This window comes from Bos grunniens, chromosome X (assembly GCF_055505025.1).
Source record: "Bos grunniens cultivar Pamir isolate PY7600 chromosome X, Bosgru_T2T1.0, whole genome shotgun sequence".
Classification (NCBI taxonomy): Eukaryota; Metazoa; Chordata; class Mammalia; order Artiodactyla; family Bovidae; genus Bos; species Bos grunniens.
In genome coordinates this window covers 12035032-12059552 of record NC_141194.1, presented here as the reverse complement: position 1 = coordinate 12059552, position 24521 = coordinate 12035032, and the positions used below count along the sequence as shown (strand labels likewise).

Sequence of the window (24521 nt, the reverse complement as noted above, 5' to 3'; positions counted from 1 at the left end):
ATGCTTCCTAAGTCCCACTTGACTTCACACTCCAGGATGTCTGGCTCTAGGTGAGTGATCACACTATCGTGGGTATTCGGGTCATTAAGACCTTTTTTGTACAGTTCTTCTGTGTATTCTTGCCACCTCTTCTGCTTCTGTTAGGTCCTTGCTGTTTCTGTCTTTATTGTGCCCATCTCTGCATGAAATGTTCCCTTGGTATCTCCAATTTTCTTGAAGAGATCTCTAGTTTTTCCCTTTCTAAGTGAGCCCAATTCTCAGAACTGTTTATACCAAACTTGTAGAGGGGGTGCAATTACCATTCAATAACTGGGTCTTTTTGAGAAGCTCCAAGCAAGGGTGGACACTGGGAGGAAGTCTCTTACTTTCAACACAACTTCCTGACAGAAGCCCTGGCTGTCCACAGGAAGCAGGGCCCCAGATCCAGTCTGGTCTAAGATACAACCTTAACAAAGGAACCTACTTTTCCTAAAGCAATGGATCCAATCTCTCCCCACACCCACTCCTGCCACCGGGCAACCCCTCTACCTCCCATCCAGCCACCATGCTGGTGGACAGGATCACACGCCCACGTGGCAGCCCTGTATGCCTCCACCTCTGTTCCCATGGCAGCACGTTGAATTTTGTTTGCATTCTTGACCTCAAACCCCTACCTGCAACTCTGTCCTCTTGACCCATCTTCTTCTTCCACCCGTCAGAATCCCAAGACCTGCTTCTCAGTGTCTTTCAGGCTGCCATGTCACGGTCCCCGTTGCTTTATATTAGCGGCCACCCGCCATCTTGAGCTCCCTTCCCTACCCTGCCCAACACCAGTGTCTTCCATGAAATGGGCTGCCTTTCTGAAGCCAAGGAGTTTCAGCTCTCTCAAGCTCATCTCCCTGAGCAACTCCATCTCTCCAACCTTGCCGACACTATACACCCTCCTGAGAGCTGCACTGGGGCCATCACCTGGAAACCCTGGACTTGGTCTACTGCTGGTCCAGGCTGCCCGCCTCGGCTGAGCCCTTGACACAGCTCAGCAACCCTGTCTGCTTTCCAGGGCTTCGTTTCCTTTAGTGACGGCAGCTACTTCACACTTCTGATCCTCTCCTCCCTGCTGTTAACCAAACCTCAAAGCTGCTGCTTCTTTGGTGCAAGTTTCTCCCACTCCCAGCGTGGACCAGCCCGTTTGCAGTCCATTCCCTCCAGCCGTCTTGGACAAAGGATGCCTGCACATCCTTTCCAAGTCCTGTGCTTTCCCTTGTGCTCTTGACCCCAGGCCCTACTCAAGAGATAGCACAGAAATGCGCCCCCCCACCCCAGTAAATGATTTTAGAATATTACCTCCTGGTGCTTTTGAATTCTCTCTAGGGTTATCTTTTCCTGAGACATCAGGGCTTCAGATTTTGCTTGACAAGTTCTCTCAAATTCATTCTGGAACTCAACAAGCTCCTTCTCATACTTCCTTTTTTCTTCCATTTTAATTTTCATGATTTCAGTATCTTTAAAGTATTTCAACTGCCAATTGATGACAAAAAATTGTAAATACCAATAACTATAGTAAAGAAACAGTAACAAATTCTCTCTTCACTGTTAGCTTTAACATTAACGCTATCTAAATATATTTAGTTTAATTCATCTTCATGTTTCATCTCATTCACTACACTTACAGGGTGTATTCAAAAGTCATAAAGAACTGACATCATCTGGCAAGAGAAACAGTACGCACAACATTCATTAGTAAAGATTATAGTGATTTCCCCACATACTGAAGGTGAAGACATTAAAAGACAAGCAAAAACATCACTCTTAATGATAACAAGATAAATCTTACCTTCTGACTCATTTCTGCCCGTAGCTGCTGTTCTACTTCCCTCTTATATTCGTTTAACTTGATTTCTAAGGATTCTAACTTTGGCTGCTGAGGGCAAGCACCTGCAAACTCATTGTCAATAAGCTGAAGCTTCTCCGCTACCAAAAAATAACATAGAAAATGAGGTCAGAGAGACACAGGCAGGTGAGCAAATGGCCAGAGCTCTGTTCAAGCACAGCGTATACTTAGGAGAAAGTGTTAAGGATGTCTGCCATTTACTTATTAATACAAATGTATCCAAAAAGTGAGAGAGCTTAATGGACAGACAGGTAAGTGATTAAGCAAGTATAACAAATTTCATGGCAGACTCGAGGTGTGTAAGTGTTCGCCATAAAGCTTTCAACTGTTCTGAAAGTTTGAGAATCCAATATAAAATATCAGGGGAAAAGAAAACAAAAAGTATACTTTAAGTCAAATAACAGTGGCATCCCTTTCTAGTGTCTACGTGCCACAGGAGAGGGCTCTTTGACTGCACTTTGGTTAGAGCTGACTCACACTTTCAAAACACTGACCCTACGAGGAATCAAAGATCACGTGTTTCACTTCCTCCACTTCACAGAGGAGGAAACTGATGCCCATCCAGTTGAAGGGACTTCCAGAGGGCTAAACAGCTACATAATGGCATCAGTGGGGCTAAGGCCAGGTCTATGATTGTCTCACATTCCAGCAGTCTTTCCAGGAGACTCCCAGCCCTCAAACCAACTGTGGATTTGAAACCAACCATGAAGCACACTGCAAACCTGGCCCTCTCATACAGTCTTAACCATGTGTGACACCAATATCATCAAAAAGCAGGCAGAGGAAAAAACGGCTGGCAGAAGCAGACTAAAATATGTGTGCTCATTTGTATCTGACTCATGGACTGGGGCGTGCCAGGCTCCTCTGTCCATGGGGCTTCTCCAGACAAGAATGCTGGAGTGGGTTGCCATTCCCTTCTCCAGGGGATCTTCCCAACCCAGGGATTGAACCCAGGTCTTCTATACTGCAGGAGAATTCTTGACCGCTTGAGTCATCAGGGAGTAAAATATTGGCAGTGATGTCTCTGATTGGCAAAATGTCAGCCATGGTTTTCCATCTACTTTTCTGTATTCTACAGAAGCCTGTACAGCAGAAAAGGGTCCAGGTCATGGACCAGAAAACCTGAACTCTGGTATCAGTTCTAACCCAGACAGGACGTTGCCTAATTGTTCTTCCTCAAGTGACCTTAGCTTTGTCAACTGTAAAGTGAAAGGATGGCCCACTGACTTCTCTAGTTCCCTGCAATGCAAGTAGTCTGAGATCTTCCCACTTTAGTGGCTATAACATAAAGTCACATGAGACACAGGGAAGAACCTCCCAGTCAAGAGAGCTTCAACCCAACAAACAAGAAAGGAAGTGAGCCTATGGATCCCCGTGAGAGGTGGAAAGCATAGCCCTGGTGGTCAAGAAGGAAGGAGCAGCCCTGGAGAGCAGTTCCTGGTCCTTCTGAGAAAAAATGAGCAACAATTCCAGAAAACATGCCACCAGCAGCCTGCATCCCTCTTAGTGAAACAACAAATACATAATACAGTACATCAGGCCGTCACCTTCACTGAAAAAGAAAATGGAAGAAGTGTAATTATGGAAGAGGATCACAATTACCAAGAGAGTCTTTGACAGGAAATGTTGAACTTGTCTGAGTCTCCATATTGCAACTTTCTTTATTCTGATGATATTTTGCCAATTCTTTCAGAAATTGTATAAGAAAACCTGAAAGACACAATGTATACAGTTCTGTTTCACACCTTTCTTTCATTCAACTATTGCTCAAACACTGTTTATGCAATCTTGGTTTTATAACATTATCTTTTTCACATCATGTATCTTTTAAGAATAATTTCTGAGGAAAGGCCTTTCCAAGTATGACATCAAACATGAAAATTAAGAACTTATATAAGGCATGAAATAACAAAGTCAAAAGACAAATGATACACCAAAAACAAGTATTTGCCATAATATGGAGACAGGACTAATTTTCATAGCATAAAGAGCTTTTAACATCAGCAAGAAAACAGAAAAATAGGGCAAGACACAGACAAAGTTTACAGAAAAAATTTTCAGTGTTAAATAAACATGAACAAAATAAAAATAAATGCAAATTCATACTACAAAAGAAATACTATATTTTCTCAATACACATATTATCAAAGTTTTAATCTTCAGCACTCTAAGTGTTGGCAAGGGAGCAGGGAAGCAGGCATGCTCTTACACTTGGGAGGGAAATTGGTCAGTGTTTATGGATATTCATAATCCAAGTGCCCTTTAACCCAGTCATTCTACCTCTCTGAATTTATAGAACTACACTTTCTCAAAAGGGTGTAGCACTGCACACCACATGCTTCTAATGGCAAATGCCAAATAATAAAATATTCATCAACGTGGGGATAATTAAATACATTCTTTAAACATAATTAGTCTAAGTACACTGATAAAAATATATTGCTGGACAAAGGAAGCAAATTGCACAATAGTATAATATAATCCCATTTATGAACATATGTGGTTTAATTACATATAGACTTTGACCCCCATAAACTAAATGCTGGTAGGATACACAAGACACTCTTCATTCTAGTTATCAGCAGAAAGTGAAATTAGAGAATATGAACAGAAGTTTCTATTTTTCTTTTACTTTATACCTTCCTGAATAGTTTGAAACTTTTTTTTTCTTTTTGGCTGTGCCATGTGGCTTGTAGGATCTTAGGTTCCTAACCAGAAATCGAACGTAGGTCCCCAGCAATGGAAGGATGGAGTCCTAACCGATGGACCACCAAGGAATTCCCTGAAACTTGTTTTGGGTTGTTTTTTTTTTAAGTCATGAGTATAAGTTTTTAAGTTAGTATAAGTTTATAAGTTTTCACTTTCTTAGAACAGATGACTGGATTTCTGCATCAGCCAAGGGCCTTTTTTCCTTTACTACTGAAGATATTACAATATACTAGATCTTTTTAACTGTGGCTGATTGACAATGTTACTTTCCTCTGTACAGCAAAGTGATTCAGTTTTACATATATGTACTTTTTAAAGAATATTCTTTTCCACTGTGGTTTATCATAGGATACTGAATATGGTTCTCTGTGCTCTACAGTAGGACCTTGTTGTTTATCCATCCCCTATGTAAAGCTTACCTCTGCTAACCCCACCCTCCCCCACCTTGGCAATCACAAGTCTGCTCTCTATGTCTGTGAGGCTATTTCTGTTCTACAAGTGCAAGTGCAAGTGAAGTCGCTCAGTCGTGGCCGACTCTTTGCGACCCCATGGACTGCAGCCTACCAGGCTCCTCCGTCCATGGGATTTTCCAGGCAAGAATACTGGAGTGGGTTGCCATTTCTTTCTCCAAAACTATGTACGCTAATGCTAAGTCGCTTCAGTCATGTCCGACTCTGTGCGACCCCAAAGACCACAGGCCACCAGGCTCCGCCGTCCCTGGGATTCTCCAGGCAAGAATACTGGAGTGGGTTGCCATTTCCTTCTCCAAAACTATGTATACATACTTATTTATAAATATCTCTATGTCTCATCTGTATCTATGTTAAGCTAAACATAAGTTCATACAGATGTCTCCAATGCCACCAGTACCATATGAATCTTAGCCTCCTCCTGTTTATCTCTAAGTTCCCACCTGGCTCCCACCATCTATTATTCCCTTACTGTATTGTTCAACTCCAGCCCACACATATAACGGTTTCAAAACTTTCAACCAGCACCCCCATGAGAAGTAACTCATCTTGACTACATAGCCTATGTAGTTTCTTCTGCCTTCAGTTGCAGTCTTCATCCCTCTCCAGAGTTAGACAGGTAGGCATATCTTTCCCCCACCCCTTTCAGTGGGGTTACTATGGTTACATTGTTTTGTCACAATCAGCATTTAATCCTGAGGTCACCTGACCTCTTACCCTTGCATACATGAAGGCTCACTCTTTGTAAAGCTCTACAGGATTTGACAAATGTCTAGCGCCATGTATTCTACCATTACAAGTAATTAAATTAAATTACAAGTAATTTAAGAACATTTTCACCATCCTAAAAAACATCCTATGCTTCCCCTCTTCAACCTGCTACCCTTTCCCTCCACATCCCTAGCAACCACCTAGCAACAAGGTGGTCAGGTGTGCTGCCCACCTCTATAGCTTTGCCTTTCCCAGGATGTCACATATATGGAATCATAGACCATGTAGCCTTTTCAGAGGAGCTTCTTACATTAACAACACAGAGCTGTGATTCATTTCTCTCTAGCTATCAAGCTTCATGGCTTGATAGCTCATTCCTCTTAGCTGAATAGTATTTCCCTGTTGGGATGTACCACAGCCTGTTTATCCATTCACCCACCAAAAGACATCTTGTTTGTTCCCAATTTCTGGCAACTGTAAATAAAGTTGCTATAAACACTCACATACAGTTTAAGTCACTTGGGTAAATACCTAGGACCATGACTGGTGGATCATCCAGTAAGACTATGTTTAGTTTTACCACCAAACTACTCCCCCCCGCAAGTGGCTATACCATTTTGGATTTCCACCAGCAATGAGTGAGAGCATCTGTTACTCCACATCCTTCCAGCACTTAGTGCCATAAGTGAGCTGGATCTTAGCATCCCAATACATGGGAAGTGTTATCTCATTTCTGTTTTAACTTCCATGTCTAATAACAAACAACATGGAGCATCTTTTGATATGCTTACTTGCCATCTGCATATCTTCTTTGCAGAGCTACCTGTTCAGACCCTTTGCTCATTCTTCAACTGATTTGTGTCTTTATTGTTGAGTTTTCAGAGTTTTTGGTATATTTTTGACACAAGTCCTTTATTGGATGCCTTTTGCCAATACCCTCCCCCTGTCCGTAACTAGTCTTTTCACTCTCATAGAAAGGCGTTTTAAAATTTTAACAAAATCTAACTAGTCTATTTTTTTTTTCTTTCATTTAATCATGCTTTTGATGTTTATATCTCATCACCAAAACCCAGGTCACAAAGATTTTCTCCTAATGTTTTCTTCTAGAAGCTGTATCGTTTTGTGTTTTACATTTAGATATATGATTCATTTTCAGTTAATTTTTGTGTAAGGTGTAAGGTCTGTGTCCAAGTTCATTTTTATGCATATGCATGTCCAATTGCTCCAGCATCACTTGTTGAAAAGTCTAAGTTTCCTCCACTAAATTGCTTTTTCCTTTGTCAAAAACTAGTCGACTATGTTTGTATAGACCTATTTTTGGGTTCTCTATTCTGTCCCACTGATCTATTCTTTTGTCAATCATAGGTAAGGATTTTAACTTCAAGAAAGAAGAGTCAGTGTCCAAATTTTCCACCCAGCTATTTTCTGGGTACCATTTATCTCTGAAAGGAAAAATTAGGTGTTGGAAGGATGTGTAGTAGAATCTAGGGGAAAGTACAAAAACCATACAACAGATCAGCATCCTCAAAGTATAAACAGTTAGATAAGACCAATGATCTCTGTCAGGAAATACACAACTGTCAGGTCCAAAATATCTTCCTACAGGTTTTTTTGATGGTCTCAATTTCTTGATGCTGAAGCTCCAGTACTTTGGCCACCTGATGTGAAGAGATGACTCACTGGAAAACACCCTGATGCTGGGAAAGATTGAAGGCAAAAGGAGAAGAGAGCGACAGAGGATGAGATGGTTGGATGGCATCACTGATTCAATAGACATGAATCTGAGCCAACTTTGGGAGACAGAAGACAGGGGAGCCTGGCGTGTTGGCAGTCCATGGGGTCTCAAAGCATTGGACACAACTTAATGACTGAACAATAACAACAATTTCTTAATTGGAAGTCACCAATTTTAAAATCATTTCGTTGTAACAGTAGCTGTTTTACTGTTAGCCAAGAGTTTTATCCAAATTATGCCACTAGGATACATGACGGGTCTGCAATTCAGTTTTTCTTACTTTCAGGGATTTTACTAGGAGGCTGGGTGAAGCTGGTATGAGATGTTGACCAGACGTCTTTCTGAACTAGAAAGGTTCAAAGAACGAGTTTAAAAGCAAAAAGCTATTTTTAATAATATACATACCTAGAAATAAGTGGATTATTTAAAAACCCCTTACAGCCCCTAATTCCTTCCTGAAATAGTTACACTACAGACAGCAGCTATTTACTTAGATCTGTGCAGTCCAATGGAGAAGGCAATGGCACCTCACTCCAGCACTCTTGCCTGGAAAATCCCATGGATGGAGGAGCCTGGAAGGCTGCAGTCCATGGGGTCGCTGAGGGTCGGACACAACTAAGCGACTTCACTTTCACTTTTCACTTTCATGCATTGGAGAAGGAAATGGCAACCCACTCCAGTGTTCTTGCCTGGAGAATCCCAGGGATGGGGGAGCCTGGTGGGCTGCTGTCTATGGGGTTGCACAGAGTCAGACACGACTGAAGCGACTTAGCAGCAGCAGGAGCAGTGCTGTCCAATATGACAACCAGTAGCCAAAAATCGTGTAGCTATTTAAATTATAATCTCAGTTCCTCACACCAACTACATTTGAAGTGCTCAGTAACCCCATGGTGGCTAGTGGCTACAATATTAGAAAACACAGATTCAGACACTTCCATCATCACAGAGTTACACTAGACACCATTGCCTTAGACTGTACAACCCCGGATCACCTATCATCCTCAGCTTCAGTAAGGATGAGCTACTCTGCAGGTGGTCTAGAGTATCTTGTGATCCAAATATTATATACAGCATGGATAAGCAACAAGATCCTACTGTACAGCACAGGGAACTATGTTCAATATCCTATGATACTGGATATGAGGGAAAGAATAGGAAAAAGAATGTATATGTATGTATAACTGAATCACTTTTCTGTACAGCTGAAATCAATGCAATACTGTAAGTCAACTATACTCCAATAATACAATGAAGTGAAGTGAAGTGAAAGTTGCTCAGCTGTGTCTGACTCTTTGCGATCCCATGGACTATACAGTCCATGGAATTCTCCAGGCCAGAATATGGGAGTGGGTAGCCGTTCCCTTCTCCAGGGGATCTTCCCAACCCAGATCTCCCACATTGCAGGTGGATTCTTTACCAGCTGAGCCACAGGGGAAGCCCAACAATACAATAAAATAAAACAAAAATAGAATGTCATGTGATTCACTTATCCTCTGCTAACATTACGCCCAGGAGGCCAGGCAGTTAAGTGACAGACGAATGACTGGCAGAAACTAGGTACTCAAGTGTTTGCTGAATGGTAATGAATGAATGTCCCAATGAGGATGGTAGCAATGTTGGCAACAGACAAAATCCAGGAGCACACCAACATTAAAAGGGCCATTACATCATGTTACAGATTTTTTGAAAAGCTCTAAGTAACAGCTATGCAATACAGGCAGGGTACTGGCTTACGTTCATACTACCAAGTCCATCAAGTCTAGCCCATGGCCTGGCACCCACAGCAGCGGTAAAGGGAGAAAGAACCTCAGCTTCCCTCCTTCTGTGTAGGCAAAAATCCACCTCTCACCTCTCCACTCCCTGTCAGCCTCCTCGGCTTTTACACAGAATAGGGCACCACATTTCACTCCTGGCACCCCTGCTCACCCAGAGTGTGGGGGTTTCTCCCCACACCAAGCCATACTCTTATGAGGCCAGCTGCGTGTCCTACAATTTAACTCAATTCTGACACTGTCCACCTGGAGCCAGGAACTGAGCCCACCGGTGAAGGGCCTCATTACCATAACACTGATCCCCCACCTCTCACAGATATCTTAACACGTCCTTCAGATGCCAGCCCCAAGCTCAGGTTGTCACCTGTGCTTCTGAGCAATGGCTATTGATAGGAGATGCCATCCTCCTCCTTGTGCTTGTTGAATGTGTCCGACAGCTCACAGAACTCAGTGAAGCGCTTAGACTTGGCAGTTTATTAAAGGACATGATAATGGATACAGATGAACAGCTGAATAGGAGAACTACACAGGAGCTGAGCAGGAGCCTGAGTTCCATGCCCTCTCCAGGCATGCCACTCCCCCAGCACCTCCACCTGTGCACTGACCTGGAAGATCTCTGAACCCCGTACTTTGGGGATTTATGAAGACTTCATCACACATGCATAACTGATTATTAACACCATTTTTAGTCCTTTTCCCTTCAACAGAATGGGGGGGGCAGGGCTGAAAACCCCAAGCTTCTAATCATGGCTTGGTCCTTCTGATGACCAGCCCCTATCCAGGAGCATACCCAGTGCTGGCTCATTCAAACAAGAGACACCCAGAAACTACAAGGGTTTCTGGAGCCCTGTGTCAAGAACTGAGGTCAAAGACCAACACCAGAACAAGAGATGCTCCATGTGTTCTTAGGAAATTACATGGGTTTGGGGAGCTGTGTGCTGGGACTTGGGGGTAGAGATCAATATATATTTTTTCTATTATCTCAGAGTAGTCGGGCTTCCCAGGTGGCGCTAGTGGTAAAGAACTCACCTGACAATGCAGGAGACTTAAGAGATGAGGGTTCAATCCCTGGGTCAGGAAGATTCCCTAGAGAAGGAAAAGGCAACCCACTCCAGTATTCTTGCCCAGAAAATCCCATGGACAGAGGAGCCTGGAGGGCTACAGTCCATAGGGTAGCGAAGAGTGAGACATGACTGAAGCGACAGCATTAGAGCTATATAAACACTTGATTACAAAAATAACATACAACATACAGTTCATTCTTCAAGCAAATACGAATACAATACTCGATATATTGTACTTGGGGGATATCTAGGATACAGAGACAGATGCCTAAACATTGTTCTCTTTGTTTTGGAGGTGTTTCATACAGTGGGTATCTTTGAAAAAAAAACTAGCATTCAACCGGTTTGTAGGGCTTTTGATGCTATCTCTAGCTCTCTTATTTGAGTAAGAGCTATCTTAAAAGGTTGAAAATTGGGGGAAAAAGATCCACATTTATCAAAATAGATGAATGGTTCTATTTTAAAATGAACTGCCAGCAAGGAAAAGCCGATGATTCAATTTAAATTCCCTTAAATGATTCAATTTAAAGTCCCTATTCTTCCACCTAAAAATTATTAGCTTCATACTTTTATACAAAAAAACACATAACAAAAATGTTCCAATTGTCTACAAAGATGAAGTCTCCTACCTTTTTGGTTTTCTTTATCAAAGCCTGAAATCTGTTAAAAGAAAACAGTTTACTTTTATTCAACTATTCAGTTATTATTAACAAACCAAAGCAGATTATTAAAAACTAAACAATCCTACCAGTGATTTGTAGAGACTGGATTCAGGACTGATTTTAAAAAGATGCAATAGATTCTGCATAGTAAATACCTTAAAAAAGAAAAAGTACACATATTTCAACATCAATGATTAAGTGATGATTTAGGATGTTTCTGAATATAAGACTAAAAATCATGGTTCAGACTAAATAAGATTATAAATATATGCTAATAACGTAAAATGTAAGCTTTCTCATACTATTAAATAAATTACACTAAACTTTGAGGTCAAAAGGATAAAATTTCTCTTGATCATGTAACTAACCTCCAAATAATTCACATCAAAGATGATATACCTGGGGCTTCCCTGGTGACTCAGTGGTGAAGAATCTGCTTGCCCATATAGGAGACATGAGTTTGATCCCTGGTCCGGGAAGATCACACATGCCACGGAGCAGGTAAGCCTGTGCACCACAATTATTTTATTTAAATTGTGGCTCTTCACTTAAATTACACTAAACTTTGATGTCCCCACTTGACAGGGACCTCAGGGAACCTCTCGTGTTGCCTCAGGGAAGTCAGGCCTCCTTTCGAGTGAGGGGGGAACTTTCAATTGCTCTCGAGTTGCTGCAGGGGAATCGAGAGTCATCTTGCATAGAGTGGGGAATTGAATGGTTTTTCTTGAGTAGTGGTGGAAAGCTTGGGGTTCCTCTCGAGTTGCAACGGGGACCTGAGGGAACCTCTCGTGTTGCCTCAGGGGAGTCAGGCCTCCTTTCGAGTTGCAAGGGGGTACTTGGGATTGCTCTTGATTCGCTGCAGGGGAATTGGGCCTCATCTCAAGTTGCAGCGGGAAACTCTACAGCTCACCTGCTACAACTACTGAAGCCCACCGGCCAGAGAGCCCGTACTCCACAAGAGAAGTGCCGGCAAAGAGAAGCCTCATGCTGAAACAAAAAGTAGCCCCACTTGCCACAACTAGAGAAAAGCACGTGCAGCAATGAAAATCCAGCACAGTCTAAAATAAATTCAAAAAAAATTTTTAGTATCTTTAAAAAATGACATGCCTGACAGAATAACAGAAATGGTTAATGGCTTACAGCTGACACTCAAATATCTGAGTTCACCCATGAACATGTGAGTATATTCCAGGGTCTCTCAATGGCAATGAAGTTTTAAAATTACTATTGCTTCAAAATGGAAATAAACTAAGTTTTTACTCTCTTTGAAACTATGAATGTTTAAAGCTATTTTAGGTACACCTGTGGTCAAACATTTTGCGTAATTTTTTTTATGTTATTTATCCTGGTTGCACTGGGTCTTCGTTGCTGTGCATGGGCTTTCTCTAGTTGTGGCCAGTGGGGGCTACTCTTCACTGCAGTGTGCAGGCTTCTCATTGCAGTGGCTTCTCTTATTATAGAGCAGAAGCTCTAGGGCTTGGGGGCTTATTTGCTCTGCAGCACATGGGATCTTCCCAGGCCAGGGAATTGAATCTGTGTCCCCTGCATTGGCAGGCGGATTCTTAGCCACTCCACCACCAGGGATGTCCTTTGAGTGAATATTTTTAACATGTATTTCTACTATCATGTGTATTATTATGTCTACCCTGAGGACATTGATATAATCTTCTGTTGGTTTTCCTTTAAAGAAAATATTTTATAGTACAGAAATCTTTAAGTGTGTGAACTACATCAGTGTTATAACTATGTGATTGACTATTATTCGTTTGAGTGGCAAAATTGTGAAATATGAGAAACACAGGTGGAAGGATCAAAAAAGAATTTCTAAGGCTGGTAAAATGTGGTTGTTTAAATATACTGTATCTATTTATTATTTGTTTACTTAAGTATTTATTTATTTACTTGGCTGGGCTGGGTCTTAGCTGTGGTATGTGAGATCCAGTTCCCTGACTGAGGATGGAACCCAGAACCCCTGCAATGGGAGTGTGGAGTCTTAGGCACTGAGCCACCAGGGAAGTCCCTATACAGGATATTTAAATTTTAAGTTTTTCCAATAACAACACTGTTGTTCTCTTACAACTTCTGAGTATTCCACTTTTGGGCAATTATGGCCAAGATAAACAGCAAAAACACAGGGACAACCCCAAGACTGAACCCTGATGTAAACTACAGACTTCAGGGGATAATGAAGTGCCAGTGTAGGTTCACTGAATGTAAAAATGTACACAATAGAAAATGCTGGGGTTGAGGGGGAGGCTATGCTTGTGTGGGGTCAGGGAGCAGATGCACTGCTTTTTGCTATAAACATAGACTGCTCTAAAAAATTAAGTCTATTAAAAAAACCCAGAGAGTTGGCTATATCTATCTACCTTTAACATAACACAGTGTAACTACTATGTTCAATGGTTGGTGGAGAGACAGTTAAAATAATTAGGAAAAAGCTGTTTCGCTATTTAAGAACTCCACAGGTTTTTAAAAGGTACTTATTCTTCTCTTCGGAGAAGGCAATGGCACCCCACTCCAGTACTCTTGCCTGGAAAATCCCATGGATGGAGGAGCCTGGTAGGCTGCAGTCCATGGGGTCGCTAAGAGGCAGACACGACAGAGTGACTTCACTTTCACTTTTCACTTTCACACATTGGAGAAGGAAATGGCAACCCACTCCAGTGTTCTTGCCTGGAGAATCCCAGGGATTGGGGAAGCCTAGTGGGCTGCTGTCTATGGGGTCACACAGAGTCAGACACGACTGAAGTGACTTAGCGGTAGCAGCAGCAGCAGTATTCTTCTCTTACTTAATCACAAACAGGACAAGTATCTGAAGAGACTGTAGCAGAGTTACGAAAGTACATCGTAGATGTAGATTAATGCCCTGGTTGCCACTTACAAATCATGTCCGTTTGAGTAAATCATCTCACCACTCCAGAGGCTGGATCCTCACCTCTAATTCATCTACTATAATGGCAACCCACTCCAGTACTCCTGCCTGGAAAATCCCATGGACGGAGGAGCCTGGTGGGCTGCAATCCATGGGGTCCCTAGGAGTCGGACACGACTGAGAGACTTCACTTTATTTTTTCACTTTCATGCATTGGAGAAGGAAATGGCAACCCACTCCAGTGTTCTTGCCTGGAGAATCCCACGGACGGGGGAGCCTGGTTGGCTGCCGTCTATGGGATCGCACAGAGTCGGACACGACTGAAGTGACTTAGCAGCAGCAGCAGTCTCACAACAGATGTTCAAGATAAATGGCAGTTTAGGGTCTCAGACTACATGGAGTGTCAGGTCAATTCTAGCTCCAAAACATCACAATTTTATAAAGACAGAGCAAGCCGCCAAGGAACTGGTAACAATGTTAGATTTCATACTCCTTTGTCACATTAACAAATACATGATGTAATTTCAGAGATAAAAAGGAAACAGACCCAGCTATCCAGGGAGCACTTAGTTATTACCTGAGGAAGAAGCTACTAACACAAAGTTCAGAAAAGCAAAGATGTTACCTTTTCTTTTGCCAAGCCACTTTCCGGAAAGAAGACAGAAAGCGAATACTCATAGCCACATCTCTGCAAGTGATCGGCCACTAGAGAGTTGGAAGCTCCTATTAAGAGGGAGCTCTCTTCCACTGAGATGGATGGGGACTGCACTTTACCATTTAGAACAGGGTGCATCAGTTCGTGAATTAGCTGGTTTCTGAGTTGCGTCTAGAACAAATACAAAAATGAAACAAAAGAGAAAACAATTTCAGCAGGACTTTTTTCCACTGGAGGTACACGGATTTGTCACACGAATTAGAATCCTTCCTTTTATATCCAGAATGGCTCAAGATTCATGGCCACAAGTTAAGAACCTTCTCCTCCACACTCTGTCTTACCCTGTGAGACAAACAGCCCAGTGGGTTCTGGAAAGAGCAGCTTGACTGGGGGTGAGCCACAATGTGATGAGACTCACTTCACTTTCCAGTTCAGGAACTTTTCATTGGGGTTTCAAATATAGGAGAAAATTCGGCTACTCCCTCAATTCTCTGCAGATTATTGGAGGAGATGAAAATATCTGGTTAAATATGTTAAAGTATATTAATCAAAGTAAAATAAGGTTCCCAAAAGGGAAATAATATATGCAAGAGAGAAATCAGTAAACCCAAAAACACTTACTAAGATTCACTTTCATGTGGACTATTTATAATTCTAGACACTGTAAAACGTAATAATTTTCCTCTATCTTACAAAGGAGAAAATTAAGGTTCAACGTGGCTAATTTTCTCAAGGTTATAACATGAGCATCATTATTCATTTGGGTTTTAAGAAAATCCCCTAAGTTATTTGAACTAATGGATATTTATTTTAACTATTTTGCACATAATCTGGAAACATACAACTGGGCCGAGTTTAAGAGTACACTGCCTAGATTCATGGCAGTTCAGCAGTAAATAACATCTAAGAAATTGTTATTAATAGAACACAAACAAGAAACAAATGGAGATCTTGTTCCATCTCTTTCTTCTATCCTTTAGCTAAAGAGTAGAAAGTATATACTTAGTAGTGTAGAACAGAACTTATTATATGTATTATATGTATATCTAAAATCCTATAGTAAACGACACTTTTACACTAAATGAATATACATGCTTTGTCTCATCTGATGCAGTTAAGTAACTGAAAAGAGAAAACTATAGCCTTCCCCACCAGTAAAATGTAATGGTTTAATTTAATTTGAAACATAGTGAAGAAGAAATACATTCAGATCCAGCTTAACTAAAAGGATTTAAAGTGTCTGGCAAACAAGTACTGAAATGGGTAAGAATTAAATTAGGGCTATAAGTAGGGTTAAATGAAAAGAAGAGTAGCAAACAGTGGAATGACATTACAGACGAATTTCCATCTAAACAAACACAAAAAGCACACCATCTAGCACTTGCTAGAAGGAATCCAAAAAGTGGCTGGGGGCTTTCCAGAAGCCAATGCAAAGCGGGAAATCTATTTTCAGAATTCAAGCCTGCAATGTCCCTAAGACAGAAATAAGGACAGAGCCCTCACCAGAAAATTTGCCTATTAAAAATTTCTCCCCCAAAAGCACTGGGGAGTTTGGGATTTTGAGCATGAGCCACCTGTTCTCCTTACTTGGCCCTACAATAAACCTTTCTCTGCTCAAAAAACAAAACAAAAAAACCCACAAATGTTGTAGGTGGTGGAGGAGAAGTGGGAGAGATGAAAATTATGGACCCTCAGCACATCTCTCAGAAATTGACAGAGTATAAAACCAACATTACTCTATCCAGTAAGGATCTCACTCAGATTTAACGGACAAATCAAAAACTTTACAGACAAGCAAAAGCTAAGAGAATTCAGCACCACCAAATCAGCTTTACAACAAATGTTAAAGGAACTTCTATAGGCAGGACACACAGGAGAAGAAAAAGGCCCACAAAAACAAACCCCCCAAAATTAAGAAAATGGTAACAGGATCATGAGTGAGTGAGTGAGTGAAGTCACTCAGTCGTGTCCGACGCTTTGCGGCCCCGTGGACTGTAGCCCACCAAGCTTCTCTGTCCATGGGATTCTCCAGGCAAGAATACTGGAGTGGGTTGCCATTTCCTTCTCCAGTGCATCTTCCCAACCCAGGGATCAAACCCAGGTCTCCTGCATTGCAGGAAGAAGCTTTAACCTCTGAGCCACCAGGGAAGCCCTTGAATGGAAATGGATTAAATGCTCCAACCAAAAGACACAGACTGGCTGAATGGATACAAAAACAAGACCCATGTATACGCTGTCTGCAAGAGACCCACTTCAGACATAAAGACACATACAGACTGAATATGAAGGGATGGAAAAAGATATGCCACACAAATAGAAATGAGAAGAAAGCTGGAGTAGCAGTACTCATATCAGACAAACAGACTTTAAAATAAAGATCATTATAAGAGACAAGGAAAGACACTACATAATGATCAAGGGATCAATCCAAAAAAAACACAACAATTATAAATATATATGCACACAATACAGGAGCACCTCAATACATAAGGCAAATGGTAACAGCCATAAATGGGGAAATTGACAGTAACAATAATAGTGGTGGACTTTAACACCCCACTTATACCAATGGACAGATCATCCAGACAGAAAATAAGGAAACACAAGCTAGAAATGACACATTAGACCAGACAGATAGACTTAATTGATATTTATAGGACATTCCATCTGAAAGCAGCAGAATACACTTTCTTCTTACGCACATGGAACATTCTCCAGGAAAGATCACATCTTGAGTCACAAATCAAGCCTCGATAAATTTAACAAAATTTAAACTGTATCAAGCACCTTTTTCAACCACAATGCTATGAGATTAGATATCAGTTACAGGAAAAAACTATTTTAAAAAACACCTGGAAGCTAAACAATATACTAAATAACCAAGAGATCACTGAAGAAATCAAAGAGGAAATAAAAAAAAATACATAGAAGCAAATGAAAACAAAAACACAATGACCCAAAACTTATAGAGCACACAACAAAAAGCAGTTAAAGGAGGGAAGTTTATAGCAATTCAATATCACCTCAAGAAACAAGAAAAATCTCAACAATCTAACGTTACACCTAAAGCAACTAGAGAAAGAACAACAACAAAATCCTGTAGTAGAAGAAATCATAAATATCAGAGCAGATATACACGGAACAGCAACAAAGAAGACAACAGCAAAGGTCAATTAAGCTAAAAGTTGGTTACTTGAGAAGATGAACAAAATTGATAAACCTTTAGCCAGACTCATCAAGAAAAAAAGGGAGAGGATTCAAATCAATAAATTAGAAATGAAAAAAAAAGAAGTTACAGCTGACTCCACAGAAATACAAAGGATAAGAGACTACTACAAGCAACTATACACCAATAAACAGGACAATCTGGAAGAAATGAACAAATTCTTAGAAGGGTACAACCTTCTAAGACTGAACCAGGAAGAAATAAACAGGTGAATGATCAGTAATAAAATTGAAACTGTAATTTAAAATCTTCCAACAAACAAAAGGCCAGGACTAGATGGCTTTACAGACCAGTTCTAACAAACATTTAGAGAAGAGTTAATACCTATCCTTCTCAAACTCTTCCACAAAATTGCAGAGGGAGGAATAGTCCCAAACTTGTTCTACAAGGCCACTATCATCCTGATACCACAACCAGCCAAAGATATCACAAGAAAATTACTGACCACTATAACTGATGAACACAGATTCAACAATCCTCAACAAAACACTAGCAAACAGAATCCAGCAATGCATTAAAAGGATCATACACCACGATCAAGTGGGATTTATCCCAGGGATGCAAGGATTCTTCAATATAAACAAATCACTGTGTATATACCATATACCATATCAACAAGTTGAAGAATAAAAAGCATATGATCATCTCAACAGATGCTGAAAAAAATTGACAAATTTCAATATCCATTTATGATTAAAAAAAAGAAACTCTCCAGACAGTGGGCATACAGGGAACCTACCCCAACAAAAGCCCATAATAAAGGCCGTATACAACAAACCCACAACTAATAACATCATTCTCAATAGTAAAAACCTGAAAGCATTTTCTCTAACATAAGGAACAAGACAAGGATGTGCACTCTCACCACTATTATGCAACATAGTTTTGGAAGTCCTAGCCATGGCAATCAGAGAAGAAAAAGAAATAAAAGGAATACAAATTTTAAAAGAAGTTAAACTGTTTTCAGATGTACTCTACATAGAAAAATCCTAAAGATGCCACCAGAAAAACTACTAGCACTAATCGATGCATTTGGCTTGCATTCCTATACACTAACAATGAAAGATCAGAAAGAGAAATTAAGGAAACAATCCCATTTACCAATGCAACAAAAAGAATAAAACACCTGGGAATAAATCCATCTAAGGAGGCAAAGTGAAAGAGGAGAGTGAAAATGTTGCCTTAAATCTCAACATTCAGAAAACTAAGATCATGGCATCTGGTCCCATCACTTCATGGGAAATAGATGGGGAAACAGTGGAAACAGTGTCAGACTTTATTTTTGGGGGGCTCCAAAATCACTGCAGATGGTGACTGCAGCCATGAAATTAAAAGACGCTTACTCCCTGGAAGGAAAGTTACGACCAACCTAGATAGCATATTCAAAAGTAGAGACATTACTTTGCCAACAAAGGTCCGTCTAGTCAAGGCTATGGTTTTTCCTGTGTCATGTATGGATGTGAGAGTTGGACTGTGAAGAAAGCTGAGCACCGAAGAATGGATGCTTTTGAACTGTGGTGTTGGAGAAGACTCTTGAGAGTCCCTTGGACTGCAAGGAGATCCAACCAGTCCATTCTAAAGGAGATCAGTCCTGTGTGTTCTTTGGAAGGACTGATGCTAAAGCTGAAACTCCAGTACTTTGGCCACCTCATGAGAAGAGTTGATTCACTGGAAAAGACTGATGCTGGGAGGGATTGGGGGCAGGAGGAGAAGGGGACGACAGAGGGTGAGATGGCTGGATGGCATCACCAACTCGATGGACGTGAGTTTGAATGAACTCCTGGAGTTGGTGATGGACAGGGAGGCCTGGCGTCCTGTTCATGGGGTCGCAAAGAGTCAGACACAACTGAGCGACTGAACTGAAGTGAACTGAACTGAAGGAGGCAAAAGGCCTGTACTCAGAAAAGACTGATGAAAGAAATTAAAGATGATATAAACAGAAACAGATGTCTTACATTGGAAGAATCAATATTGTGAAAATGACTATACTACACAAAGCAATCTACAGATTCAATGCAATCCCTATCAAATTACCAATGGCATTTTTCACAGAATTAGAACAAAAATTTTTACAGTTTGTATGGATACACAATACACTCTGAATAGCCAAAGCAATCTTGAGAAAGAAAAACAGAATTGAAGGAATTAGGTTCCCTGACTTCAGACTATATTACACAGCTACAGTAATCGAGAAAGAATGATACTGGCAGCAAAACAGAAATACAGATCAGATCAATGGCACAGGATAAAAAACCATAGATAAACCCACGCACCTACCATCACATAATCTGTGAAAAAGGAGACAAGAAAATACAATGAAGAGAAGACAATCTCTTCAATAAATGGTGCTGGGAAAACTGGACAGCAACAATGTAAAAGGATGAAATTATAACATTCTCTAACATGATACAGAAAAATAAACTCAAAATGGATCAAAGACATACATGTAACACTGGACACTATAAACTCTTAGAGGAAAACATAGGCAGAACACTCTTTGACATAAATCACAGCAAGATCTTTTTTGACTTACCTCCTAGAGTAATAAAAATTTGTTAAAAATAAATAAATGGGACCTAAATAAACTTAAAAGCTTTTGCAGAGCAAAGGAAAACATAAACAAAACAAAAAGACAAGTCTCAGAATGGGAGAAAATATTTGCAAATGAAGCAACTGACAAAGGACTTATCTCCAATATATACAAACATCTCATGCAGCTCAATATCAAAACAACAAACAACCCAATCAAAAAATGGGCAAAGATCTAAACAGACATTTCTTCAAAGACATAAACACAGTCGAGAGGCACATGAAAAGATGCTCAACATCACTAATTATTAGAGACATGCAAATCAAAACTACAGTGAGTAATCAGCTCACACTGGTCAGAATGACCATCATCAAAAAATCTATAAACAATAAATGCTGGAGGGAGTGTGGAGAAAAGGGAATCCTCTTGCACTGACGGTGGAAGTGTAAATTGATACAGCCACTATGGAGAACAGGATGGAGTGCCTTTAAAAAGCTAAAAGTAGTACTACCCTATGACCCAGCAATCCCACTACTGTGCATATATCCTGAGAAAACCATAATTCAAATAGACACATGTACCCCAGCATTCACTGCAGCACCATTTACAACAGCCAGTACATAGAAGTAACCTAAATGTCCATCGATGGATGAATGGATAAAGAAGATGTGGTACATATATACAATGGAGTATTATTCAGCCATAAAAGGAAATGAAATTGAGTCATTTGCAGAGATGTGGATGGACCCAGAGTCTGCCATACAAAGTAAAGTAAGTCAGCAAGAAACAAACAAATATATTAACTCATGACAAATATCATATATTAACTCATGACAAATATCATATATTAACCCATGTATGTGGAATCTAAAAAAAAAATGGTACAGGTGAACCTATTTGCAAGGGAGGAACAGAGACATAGACACAGAGAAGGGACATGCAGACACAGGGCAGGTGGGGAACGAATTGGAAGATTAGGAATGACACATATACACTACCATGTGCAAATAGACAGCTAGTGGGAAGCTGCTGTGTAACACAGGGAGCTCAGCTAGGTGCTCTGTGATGACCCAGAGGGGTGGGATGGTGGGTGCAAGAAGAAGGGAGGAATATATAGGTGATTCACTTCATTGTACAGCAGAAACTAACACAACATTGTAAGGCAATTATACACCAATTTAAAAAAAGAAACTGACAGACTAGATTCAAAATAAGGAAAAAGATTTCATAAAATTCATTTAACAGATATTGATATAACTTTGGACTTAACCATTAAAACAAACTCTTTTCAAACACTCAAACAGAATGTGAATTAGACCACTAAACACTTCAGGGAATTTAAAAAATTAGAACTCACCCAGGCCAGTCCTTAAACTGAGAAAATAAATTAGCTCAGACTGAGAAAGTAAAAATTCTCCCTGTCATTGATGAAGCTAGTGCAACAGAAACCGAATGGTCAGCTGCAAAGAACAAAGAGTATTTCAGAGGGTAGGCTGCAGCTGTAAAGAGAACAAGGCTAGCATAATCCTGATACCAAAGCCAAAAAAAGGATAATGATAGGTCACTATCAATTGTGACCACACACATGAAATAGAATCCTACTAAACTAAATCCAAAGCACAGTAAAAGAACATACACCATGCCTAGATGCAAGAAAAATTCTGCATAAGAAAGTGGACTAATGCACGACATACTACAATTAATTCCAAGTAGGTTAAAGAGTTAACCACAAAAAATGAAACCTTTTTAAAAACTTAAAAATTGAATATTCATTCTTAGTGGAAATGACTTACTGAGAATAATCAGCAGAAAACAGTAAACTAAAGATATGACCATAGAAAAATGCAACTTCAGCCTTTTTAGAGCCAAAATAAAATTGAACAGCAACTGTATTGTCACAAAATTGGAAAGATGACTAATTTTCCATAGAGCATATATCAATAAGAAATACATCAATAAGAAACACAGCAAAAAGAAATTCATCAATAAGAAAACACTAGCACTCTAGGGGGAAAAAACGGGCAAGGGGAACATGAACCACCAATCCACGGAAAACATACAGCCAGAAAATATGCACAACCTTCTTGATAATCAAAAGAAAGAATGTTAAAACAATAAGGGCTTCTCGATCTTAGATTGATTTAAAACATGTCATGATGATTATATTGCTGAGAGATAAGCATTTTCAAAATACTGGTGGAATATAAACTGAAGTTGACTCTCGAACCAGAGTTTAGGGGCCCCGTCTAGATCCCCAGATTTGATTACGTGGATTCAACCAACACAAACAGTGTGGTACCATAGTAGATATTTCTTAAAAAAGTCCAAGTATAAGTGAACCTGTGTTGTTCAACGGTCAATAGATTACAATCTTTCTAGAAAAAGACACATAAACCAAGAGCCTTAAAATGGCTCACACCTTTTAATTCACTAATGCCACTTCATCTATCCAAAACAAAAAGTGAGAGGTGCAATTGCAGGAGTGTGTAAACCTCAATATAACTTAAATATTCAATAACAGAGGAATGCTGCATAATTATGTATATGGCACCAGGCTCAGCTTTGGACAATGAAAATTAGAATTTCAAGAAACATTTAAAAACAAAGGAAGGGCTTCCCTAGTGGTGTAGTGGCTAAGAATCTGCCAGACAATGCAGGAGACACAGGCTGGATCCCTGAAATGGGAAGATGCCACATGCTGCGGAGCAACTAAGCCTGTGCACAACTACCGAAGCTCGCACACCTCAAGCCCGCTGTGCTCTACAACAAAAGAAGCCACCGCAATGAGAAGCCAGAGCACCTCAAGGAAGAGTAGCCCGCACCCACCACAACTAGAGAAAGCCCGCATGCAGCAAGGAAGATTCAGTGCAGCCATAAATAAATAAAATGTTCTTTTCAAAAACCACACACAGGAAAATGATCACCACGTATTAAAGAAGATACACAAATAAAACAGTACGCCAACTAGTGGTTGTGTTAGAGATGACGTCTCTTCTGTATGTTTCTCTATATTTCAGATGAGTTTGAAGTATTTTTAAGGCTACAAAAACAATGGAGCAGCCAGAAGAAAAAGTTTTCCCTCAATTTCCTACTTTAAGTGTAAAATACTTTTATGAAATATATATAGAAAACACATTTGAGCTAATCCTACTTCCTGCTGTTAATTCATACACGAAGTGTCCTAAAAAATATTTGCTGCTCAAGTATTTATACCTTTCAATATATTTTAAAGAAGAAATTTCTCATTTCCCAAACTTTTCTACAGTAAGTAGTCCCTTAATGTTTCCTATATGGTGTCAATATCCTCCATTCAAATACGAGTATTACAAAACCACTTCATAACTCAGGAACATCTAAGATTTCTAAAACAAACGTTACTAAAATGTGTTTATTTAACGATTAAAGAGTTACACGGGAAACAATGTAACTCACCAACACAATCTCTGTATCACGTGATACCCAAGACACGGATGTATTTACATGCACCACCTGTCACAGGTTACACTTGCAAAATCTACGTTAACAGATATGCCTAAAATTGATACCTTGAGTGTGTCCAGTACACCCCGATCCTTAAACGTCTGGTACAGCTTTTTGCGCAGATCATCTTGACTCAACACATCAGATTTGGGGAACATGATGGACCAGGAGAGAAATCGGTTATGGTTTACCTGGCGGGCAGAGGAGATGTTAAATTCTGCACACAGACCAGTGGTCTCCAAGGAAGCCCTCACAAGCCCAGGGGAGAAAGGCGTTTTAACGGAACCAAAGGCTTCACTTCCGCCCGCCTCGAGGAGGCGGCAGGTGATGGCACGTGAGCCATCAGGTGTCGGCTTCCTCCCGAGCCCGCCCCACCGTGCCCCAAGTTTGAGTCCGAACCTGGGATGCGGGCCCTGGCCTAGGGGAACCCCTGCCTTCTGAGTCCTGCCTCAACCCCAGAGTACCAGGAGGAACAAGCTGAAACTTCCGCTTTGGACTGCAAACTAGGAACTCGGGCAGAGACGCGCGCGCCTTGGAAGTTCTGATGGGGGGGGCGTGGCTGTGGCCCACGCGCGACTCTCACGGGCGGAAACCGGAAGACTGAAGGCTAAAGAAAGTGCAGCGTCGGCCGGAATTCGCGCCGCCCAAAGCCAATCCCAGCCCTCCCCGCAGTCCGGGCACTACGGCGCAAGCGCCAAGCTGCGTAGGGCTGCGGCCAGAAGCTCCGCCCACTACGTGAGGGCGGTACCGCGGAGTATCGCG

The 24521-nt window shown here is 40.7% G+C and overlaps 1 protein-coding gene across 19 annotated transcripts in view; it reads right to left on the bottom strand.

Annotated features, from left to right (window-relative positions):
- OFD1 (OFD1 centriole and centriolar satellite protein) overlaps positions 1 to 24488 on the bottom strand; it is a 60523-nt gene extending 36035 nt beyond the window's left edge. For 2 of the 19 annotated variants that reach the window (XM_086386727.1, XM_086386735.1), the window contains exons 1-10: positions 24159 to 24434; positions 23825 to 23950; positions 14865 to 15014; positions 14494 to 14694; positions 11080 to 11148; positions 10961 to 10991; positions 10297 to 10353; positions 3473 to 3580; positions 1814 to 1950; positions 1324 to 1497 (exon numbers count right to left, since the gene is read on the bottom strand). In XM_086386727.1, coding sequence (XP_086242853.1) covers positions 1324 to 1497; positions 1814 to 1950; positions 3473 to 3580; positions 10297 to 10353; positions 10961 to 10991; positions 11080 to 11148; positions 14494 to 14661 — 744 coding nt within the window. In that variant the 5' untranslated portion in view covers positions 14662 to 14694; positions 14865 to 15014; positions 23825 to 23950; positions 24159 to 24434. The other 17 variants (XM_086386729.1, XM_086386736.1, XM_086386721.1 and 14 more) reach the window with 11 other exon arrangements.
- Positions 24489 to 24521: the final 33 nt, after the last annotated feature.